The following is a 10,406-nucleotide window of genomic DNA, read 5'->3' on the forward strand; positions in this document are numbered from 1 at the left end:
GTCCTGGGTTCCTATTCACATCTGATTGTTGTTTCTTCACATTTAATGAGAAATGTATGTTCGTTTTTTTTTAACCATTTTAATAGCCACCTTATTTCTGATTTGATATTTATTTCTCTTTGAAGGCCCCACACACAACCAAAAATATTTCGTAAGAGCCTATCTTTTGATTATTAAGACTGAGATATTTTTCTAATATTAATGTTAATGAAAAGCTAATAATTATCAAAATAAATTATATTTGATGATACTTTTCATCTAACTTTATTAAAGGAAGCTTCATATGACAATCTTAATTTCTCAACAAAACAGGAACACCTAACATTTCTTATTTCATCTTGGAGCAATGAGAAGAACACACAGGAGCCAGCAGAGTTGGGTTTTCATGTTCGATCAGCTAACTTTCAATTACACAAGCTTTTGAATGTTGTACGCTCTCCCATGTTAGTTGTCTCATAATGGGTAAATTTGTATTTACGAAATGATCTATACTGAATACTGTACTTCCACATATATTCTATTGAATAGTTATCTATAAAATGAGATAGATGTGGTTCCTTACGTATACAATTGTGCATCTTTTAGTACATTTACAGAGTTGTGTAACTACCACTACAATATAATGTTAGAATATTTTATTACCCCCCAAAGAAACCTCATGCCTATTAACAGCCAAGTCCGTCACCCTCCTCCCCCAGCCATAGGCAACCACTCACTGATCTATGTTCTCTGTAGATTTGCCAATCCAGGACATTTGGTATAAATTGAATCACACAATACATAGTCTTTTGTACATGCTTCTTTTAATTAGCATAGTGTTTATGAGATTAATTCATATTGTAGTATATATCAGTAGTTCATTCATTTTTATTGCTGAGTGATATTCCATTATATGGCTGTGCCACATTTTGTTTATCCATTTATCATGGTTGGAAATTTGGGTTTATTTCCACTTCATGGCTATTATGAATAATTTTACTATAAACATTCATGTACAAGATTTTTTTTGTGTGTAGACATATGTTTTCATTTATCTTGGGTTTATACCTGGAAGTAGAACTTTTGGATTATTTGGTAATTCTAACCTTTTTAAAAAACTGACAAATTGTTTTCTGAAGTGACTGCACCATTTTACATTCCCGCCAGCATTATATGTGAGTTCTAGTTTCTCCACATCCTTGGCAACACTTGTTATCGTGTCTTTTATTGTAGCCATTGCTGTGGGTGTGAAGAGGTGTTTCATCGTGGTTTTGCTATGTAATTCCTTAATAAGTAACGACATTGAACATCTTTTTTATGTGTTTATTGGCCATTTGTGTGTCTTTTTTTGAAAAATATCTAGTTGAATCCCCTTGCATTTTTAATTGGGCTACTTGTTTATTTATATTTAGTCATAAGAGTATATATTCTGACTATGAGTCCCTTATCAGGTATATGATTTGGAAATATTTTCTCCTTTTCTATTGGCTGTCTTTTCACTTTCTTGATGGTGTCATTTAAAGGACAAAAGTTTTATATTTTGATAAAGTCCTATTCATCTATTTGTTTCTCTTATCACTTGTGCTGTTGGTGTTAATTCTAGTAATTGATTGTCTAACCCAAGGTCATCAAGATTTACTTCTATGTTTTCTTTTAAGAGTTTTTATAAATTTAGATCCTACATTTAGATCTATCAACTACTTTGAGTTAATTTTGTGTATGGTATGAGTTAGGGTCCAATTTCATTATTTTGCTTTTGGATAACCAGTTCCTTCAACTTTTTTTTTTTTTTTTCTCAGCTATATCTTTTGAAAAGGCTATTCTTTGCGCATTGAATGTTCTTGGCACCTTCATCAAAAAATTAATTGAGTATAAACATAAGGGTTTATTTATGGAATCTTATTTCTATTTCACTGATCTATATGTCTATTCTTATACCAGTACCACACTATTTTAATTACTGCAGTTTCGTAGTACATTTTGAAATTGAGGAATGTGATTCCTTTAACTTTGTTATCTTTTTTTTTTAAAAGATTGTTTGGAGGTGGGGCAAAGAGGGTAAAATAGTCAGATGCTTCCTGTGATCCCTCTTACAACAAAAACCTGAAAAAAAAAAAAAAACAAGTGAATCAATTATATATGACAATCTCAGAGCCCTGAACATCAAAGGCAAAGTTGAGGAATTGGGCTGAGTTGCAGGGGGAGGGAGAGATGGTTCAGAAGCAGCAAAGATTGTCAGACCTGACACAGAGGTAACTGGCACCCCGCAGGCTGAATCTGCTGGCACGAGCATGCTGAGACAAGCAGTGGCATTCAGGATGTGTTTTCCACATTGGGAGAGACCAAGAGGCTGAAAGTCCACTCACACCTCCAGGATCAGTGAAAATCAGAGCTCTGGGCAAAACATAAGCACTTGAGACTAATCTACCTCATGAAGCAAAAAAAGATCCCTTTGGGAGAAAACTCTCTCCCATATACCTGACTCCTCCCCTCTCTGCACTGGATCACGAGTTGGCTTCAGTGATAGCTGCATTCCCTTGGCTGGAAGTAGGACCTTTTGTGCGCAACCTGTACCATTCTCCCAGCCTTGGAGAAGTAACAAATTAACAAACAATGCAAAAAATAATCTGCCAGCTCCCCTAAGCAGGGAACTCAGGGCAGAATAAACTTCTTTGCCTAGGCACAGGCATAATGGGTGTGAATGCCTTTCTTCCCTGCATAGGCCTATGTGGGCCCATTTCAACAGTGTAGGCCCTCATTAGTGCTGTATAACAGGGCATATACCGGAAGTCTAACTTCAACTGTCTCAGCTACATGGTGGAGAGGCTGGTTTGTAACATTTGACACTGCCTTGCCTATTAAACAGGGTCCCTCACTTATCCACATCAGGGGCCTGAGGACTGTCAGCTCGACACAGGCTACTTAGCCACCTGTGACAGGAATCCAAGAGTAAGTAGTGCCTCCAGTCCTTATTTCCAACATCATTGGGTGCCCATAGTCTGGCTGCAAAACCCATCCACCTACACACTCTAGGAAAGAGGGTCACACTTCCCTCACACAATCTCAGGGGCAGTTGTCAGTCTCCTACCTTGCTCAGCATGTGACCTCCTACTGCAGCCAGATACCTGTGTCTACATCAATCATCCTTGCTAGTCTAAGACTGCCAGTAAGAGTCTGTACCACACACTTGGTGACTGACTACCTGGATACCTGAGCTGAATCCATACAAGAAAAGTAAATGGACTCATGGGCTCATATACTGGGTAGCAACCCTAATCACCTGACGACAGGATGTTAGAGGCTTAGAGGAGCCAATAAACAAACTAGCTCACTAGAGCAGCCTATTTGGGTATATCAAAACAAAACAAGAAGCTAGGACACAGTAAGCAAACATTAAATAAATAAATACAATAATTTATTTATGGCTTGGAGACAACAGTCAATATCAAATCACATAAACAGGCAGGCCATAATAACTTCAGCAAGCTCCCCAAAAAGAGTCAAGAAATCTTCTGGATGAAGAGAGTTTCCTGGAATTACCAGAGGTAGAACACAAAAGATTAATATACAGAACTCTTCAAAAGAACAGGAAGGAGATCAGGTAAAACACAGAACAAGCCAAGGAACACACAGATAAAGCAGTTGAGGAAATGATGAAGGTTATTCAAGAGCACAATGAAAAATTTAATAGGCTGCAAATATCCACAGACAGACAGCAAACAGAAATCAAGGAGATTAACAGTAAAATTTCAGAATTAGACAACTCAATAGAAAGTCACAGGAACAGAATAGAGGCAATGGAGGTCAGAATTACTGAGATTGAAGGTAAAGCACTTGACACCAACATACTTGAGGAAAAATTAGGTAAAAGGATTTTTTAAAAAATGAAGAAACCCTAAAAATTATGTGGTACTCTATCAGATAACAACCCAAGACTAGAACACAGGACAGAGCAACCAGATATCAACCCAGATAGGGAAATCACAAAAATAAATCAAAGGAAAGGCACTCAAAACAGGTTAACAGAGCCCTCATTAGGTAAAAGATGATAACATTAAAACAAAAAAAGAGGGACTAAAAAATGTAGTTATAAATCTTTCATAGGGAAAGGAAGTCAAGACAATATAAAGAAACAAAAGATTGGCTTAAACTTAGAAAAATAGGACACTAACAATCCTACACATCAAAATAAAAAACAAGAAAAATGTAAAGACTCAGCAAATAAAAAAGCAACACTAATGAAAAAGAGGAAAAGAAAACATATAAAGAAAAACGACTGGACACAAAATTAAGTGGAAAAAAGAAACTGTCAACAACCCAAAAAAAGACATCAAAATGACAGCACTAAATTCATAAAAAAAAAAAAAAAAAATTTTAAATTCATACCTATCAATAATTATGCAGAGTGTAAATGGACTAAATGCATCAATAATGAGACAGAGAGTGGCAGAATAGATTTTTTTAAAAAGTCCATTTATAGGCTACATAGAAGAAGCACACCTTAGACTTAAAGACTAAAACTCAAAGGATGGAAACAATATATCAAGAAAACAGCAATCAAAAAGAGCAGGAGTGGCAATATTAATTTCTGAAAAAATAGACTTCAAAGTAAAATCCACCAAAAGGATGAGGAAGGATACTATACAATGATTAAAGGGTCAATACACCAGGAGAACATAACCACATTAAATATTTATGCATCCAATGGCAGGACTCCAAAATACATAAAACAAACTCTAACAGGACTGAAAAGAGAGATAGACAGCTCCACAAAAATACTAGGAGACTTCCACACACCACTTTCAGTGAAGGACAGAACATCCAGAAAGAAGCTCAGTAAAGACACGGAAGATCTAAATGCCACAATCAACCAACTTGACCTCATAGACATATACAGAACTCTCCATCCAACAGTAACCAAGTATAATTTCTTTTCCAACACACATGGAACATTCTCCAAAATGGACCATTTATTAGGCAATAAAGCAAGCCTTAACAAAATCCAAAACATTGAAAAATTACAAAGCATCTTCTCTGACCATAAAAGTAGAAATCAATAACAGAAGAAGCAAGGAAAAAAAATCAAACACTTGGAAACTAAACAATACCTTGCTCAAAAACTACTGGGTTATAGAAAAAATTAAGGATGGAATAAAGAAATTCATAGAATCTAACGAGAATGAAAACACTTCCTACCAGAACCTTTGGGACACTGCAGTGCTCAGAGGTCAATTTATAGCAATAAATGCACATATCCAAAAAGAAGAAAGGCCCAATATCAAAGAATTAACCCTACAACTTGGACAAATAGAGAGCAGCAAAAGAAGCCCTCGGGCAGCAGAAGAAAGCACATAATAAAAATTAGAGCAGAATTAAATGAAATAGAGAACAGAAAAACAATTGAAAGAGTTAACAAGATGAAAAGTTTTTTTTTTTAAAAAAAAAGATCAACAAAATTGATAAACCATAGGCCAAAGAGTTAAAGAAAAACAGGAGAGGAAGCAAATAACCCAAAGAAGAAAACAGATGGGCGACTGTATACACACACACACACAAAAGAATACCTCTGCCAAACAAATACATAAATCTCATTGGTTACCTTAGAAAGTTGCTAGGCCTCCACCTATTATTCTGAAAATATATAAATAAAGGAAAGTAATTGAGAATTTATTCTGCCCCTCCTTTACGGACCATATTTTAGAGGAGTAGCCCAAATTTGATGAAAGTTTTTCTAGTAAAATATCACAGCTAATAAATGCAGAAGAATGCTAGAATTAAGAAAATAACCCATTTTGCAATCCTTGATAAAATAATAGATCTGGCCAATGATCATTAAAATCATTGTCCATAGGGCTGATGGGAAACTCAACAATGAATGGCTCAGACTGGCATCACCTGAATAGAACCAGAAATGAACGTCACTAAAAATGGGGCAATCAGAATTTTGTTCTTGTTTTCACACAACAGGAAATCCACAGCTCACTACCTAAAATACAAATATCCTGTCTAATTATGCTTATAGATCTAACACTGTCTACCATTTTGCAGGGGATACATTACCTTCATCACAGAGATACAATCAACCAGACCCAGAAAGTGAAAATTTTACAGGAAATGTAAACCAGTTTCTTCAATAAAGAAATGACATTAAAAAAAAAAAAGGCAGAGGGTAGATGGGGGAAGAAGGAAACTGTTACAGATTAAAAAAAGATTTAAAAAACTATCATCCAAATGCAATGAGTATTACCTGGTTTAAATCCTGATTCAGGCCAAGAAACCACAAAATAACATTTTTGAGATAAATTGGGAATATTGGACCAGGCTGATATTAAATAATAAATCCTGGTGACATAGTGGTTTCTTGGAAATCCCATGGGGCAGTTCTACTCTGTCCTGCAGGGTCACTATGAGTTTCATTTGTTTTTGCTAAGCAACTATTATTAATTTGCTTAACATGATAATGGTACTGCAGTTAGGTTAAAACAAAGTCCTGATTTGTTAGCATCACATGAACTAAAAGGTTAATAAAAAGGTAATAATTCATTGTAGCTTTAACATTTCACTCATAATGTATCACTGTAGAAACGAGAAACATTATGCTGTGACAGGCTCTCAAACAAAAACGTGTTGAGACATTTTTGTGGAAATAAATTTATTTTTGTCAAAATGATAAGAATTTAAGAGATTATAACAGAGGATCTAAGTAAATTATAGGAACAGGATGCTAATAAAAAATACAGGAATTTGTGATAGCAAAAATCAAACCTAACTTATAAGCCATTCTTAAATTAAAGCACCAAAACTGAATGTATTCAGACTCTCCTGGATGTTGATAGTATTGCTAAGTATAATAGGTTCATTTGCGTAATTTTCAAAAAACCATTTGTTAGTGGGGACCTATAGAAATAAAACTGTACAACTGTTCAAAATAATTGGAATTTTAACTTATATTAACAAGTCAAATAAATATCACATGTATTAGAGATATAGATATATATACACATATTTTTTTAAAGTCTTTTAGACATGTTTTGGAGCAATTCGTTGGAATTACAGCAAATAAATAAATAAGCCCATTGCCATCGGGTCGATTTCCACTCATAGCAACACTTTGGGACAGGGTAGAGCTACCCTTAGGTTTTCCGAGGCAGTAAATCTTTATGGAAGCAGACTACCACATTTTCTCCCACAGAGTGCCTGGTGAGTTCAAATCGCTGGGCCTTTTGGTTAGCCACCCAGTACTTTAACCACTGCAACACCAGGGTCCCTGAACAAAAAAAAATTACTATTTTAAAATACTTGAACAAAAGGTACATTTTCTCTGCCAAGCAACTTGAATTTCATTTCCCTTTTCTATGAAATCTTTTTTTCCTAAATATAATGCTTGGACAAACAGACTGCTCGAGGAACATAATTCAGTCTTAGCCAAAGGGTAGCTGTGCTAGTTCTGTACTTCAAAAGTAAACTGGCGTCTGTTAATTTGGTCTTGTCACTGAATTGGAAGTAAATTGGTGGCTTAGACCACAAGAACCTGGCCTCAGCTTTAAGAGAACCTACTACCTCGGTCTTGGACCCACATCCATAAACACTTAGCCAGATTCTTGTCCTTGCCTCTGCCTGGTTAATTCTTGTAGTATAGCAATGCAATTCCTATTCAAATGTTTGTCTATGCTTATTACTGCAAATAAAATGCTCTCATAGATAGAGTGCAGGAGGTCTGTAATATTTGTGGGGTTATATTCCAAGCAAGGAGCCCTGGTAGCACAAAGAGTTAAGCACTATGCTGCTAAGTGAAAGACTGGCAGTTCAAACTCATTCTGCCTACCTAGTGGGACAAAGACCTGGCAATCTGCTTCCGCAAAGATTATAGCCAAGAAAACCCTAAGCGGGAATTCTTCTCTGTCACATGGGGTCGCTACAAGTTTAAATTGACTCCACTGCACAGAACAACACTATCCTGAGATATTTCCAAATCTGAAAATTTCTGAATACTGCTATATCATAAAACATCTTATACGAAAGTTGTTATATGCACTAAAAAAAAAAAAAATATGCGCTAGATATGAGAAATGTTTAATTTTGGTATTCTGTTGTTTAATTCACACTAATGTCCTTTTTAAAAAATTGTTGCTGTTATGATGTGCCTATATATTTAGATTCCCACATTAATCTTAACTTTTATTTCAAGAACGCTTTTTGCGAAGAATCAGTGTTTGTCAGTTTATCAGAATTTCTGTAACTAGTACAGCGTCACAGAGCCTTACTAACATGCAGGTCTAACACAATGAACAAGGATTAGTTATAATCTAAAAGATTTACACTTATATATCAGCCTTAATTATTGTCAATTTTTTTTTTTATTAAATGTAATTTGGGGAGGGGATTCCTTGCAGATAGTAAATTATCAAAAACTGAATGTTCAGATAATGAGGAATGCAGTGTTTCCAAGTCAGTCAGCTGTGGCTGACGCAAGACACTTCAACTGGACCCACATCAAGTAAACATTGTATGAAGCTGGGTTCCCTCACATAGTGCGGATCCTGACCACTACCCTCTGTGACAGGGCACAGCCATGACTAATCTGCAAAGCTTGGGGACTCACTTACGCAAAGGGTGAGAAGAGTCGTTTGAAATTTCCCTTGAGAGCTGTTTACTTCTTTGTAACTCTCTTCAGGGCACCTATAACCTCTTTATTTCTCAAACTGTAAATAAAGGGGTTTATCAGAGGAATTAGAATCGTGTAAAACAGAGAGTACATTTTGTCCTGGTCTTCAGCTAGGCCAGATGCAGGGCGCACATACATGAAGATGAGAGTGCCATAGTACAATGAGACAGAGAGCAGATGAGCACTGCACGTGGAGAAGGCTTTGCTTCTGCCCTTTTCTGATTTTTTTTTCAGGATGTCAAAGAGCACACGAGTATAAGAGATTATGATGGTCATTAAAGTGGATATTTGTATAAGTGCGCCAAAAATAAATATCATCAGTGCATTAGTAGATGGGTCAGTGCAAGAAATTTTGAACAGTTGTAGTATTTCACAGTAGAAATAATGGATCATATTAGACCTGCAGAAAGTTAGTCTTAATAACAAAACCACATGAATCAGGGGATGCAAAAAACCGATAGCATATGAAATACTTATCAACTGAGTGCAGAGTCTGTTGGACATCACCACAGGATAAAGCAAAGGGTTACATATAGCTACATATCTGTCATATGCCATCACTACCAGGAGGAAGCATTCTGTAGTTGCACTGGAAGCAAAAACATAAAACTGAGTGATACATTCTGCCAGAGATATCATTGTAGTTCTGTCTAAGAAATTGACCAGCATCCTCGGGGTCACAGAGGTTGAAGTGCAAGCATCTGCAAAGGCTAAACCACCAAGGAATAAGTACATGGGCGTGTGAAGATGAGGGTCCTTCCAAATAAGAGCCGTCAGTCCGAGATTTCCCACCATGGTGATGAGGTAGATCACCAAGAACACCAGGAACAGTGGGACCTGCAGCCATAGATGATCTGTAAGTCCTGTGAGAACAAACTCTGTCACCAGAGTCCTATTTTCTTCTGACATAGCCACCCTTTCCAATCACTGTAATGAGAAAAGTGAAGACAACTGTCACTAACAATAATATAAAGCAGTGATTTTTTAATATTTTCTGTGCAAATTCAATTACACCTTAGTGGTGTTTCATATGGAATTAGTAGTTTTTTAAGTGTAACTTTCATTCTTGAGTAAGAGATATTTACAAATTCTAAATTTAGCTATATAATCCTAAAACAGGGTGGGAAGGAATATGAAATAAATGCAAGAATTTGAAAAGATATTGAAATCATTATTTCACTGCATGTGGAAAAGAAATGGATTAACAATTTAGTATAGAGAGAGCTACATAATTTTTGTTATATGCCAAATAGACCAAAAACAAAGGGAAACAACAAAAAATATGGTGGGAAAATATTTGCAAGATATCTTTCATATATAAGGCTTTTTGATGTTGTTAGTTGATGATGAGTCGATCTCAACTAATAGCAACCATATGACAACAGAACAAAATACTGCCCAGTCCTTCATCACCCTCACAACTGTTGTTTATGCTTAAGCCAATTGTTGCAGCCACTGTGTCAGCCTGTCTGATAGAGGGTCTTCCTCTTTTTCACTGACCCTCTACTTTACCAAGCATGATGTCCCTCAGGAACTGATCCCTCTTGATAACATGTCCAGAGTATGTGAGACGTAGTCGCACCATTCTTGCTTCTAAGGAGCATTCTGCTTGTACTTCTTCCAAGACAAATTTATTCATTTTTCTGGCAGTCCATGGTATATTCAAAACTATTTGCCAACTTCACAATTCAAAGGTGTCAATTCTTCTTTGGTCTTCCTTATTCATTGTCCAGCTTTTACATGCACATGAGGCGATTGAAAA

General features: G+C 36.0%; 1 protein-coding gene across 1 annotated transcript; it reads right to left on the bottom strand.

The window, feature by feature from the left end:
• Positions 1–8,629: 8,629 nt before the first annotated feature.
• On the bottom strand, positions 8,630–9,633 carry LOC100665600 (olfactory receptor 5AC2). The gene has a single exon (XM_003410348.2). It carries the CDS (start codon positions 9,551–9,553, stop codon positions 8,630–8,632), a length of 924 nt encoding a protein of 307 aa, XP_003410396.1. The 5' UTR covers positions 9,554–9,633.
• Between the last annotated feature and the right edge of the window lie 773 nt (positions 9,634–10,406).

The sequence above is a fragment of the Loxodonta africana genome, chromosome 20 (assembly GCF_030014295.1).
Source record: "Loxodonta africana isolate mLoxAfr1 chromosome 20, mLoxAfr1.hap2, whole genome shotgun sequence".
NCBI lineage: Eukaryota > Metazoa > Chordata > Mammalia > Proboscidea > Elephantidae > Loxodonta > Loxodonta africana.

Coding starts and splice junctions, on each gene's coding strand:
- LOC100665600 (XM_003410348.2), bottom strand. CDS start 9,553: ATGTCAGAAGAAAATAGGACTCTGGTGACAGAGTTTGTTCTCACAGGA.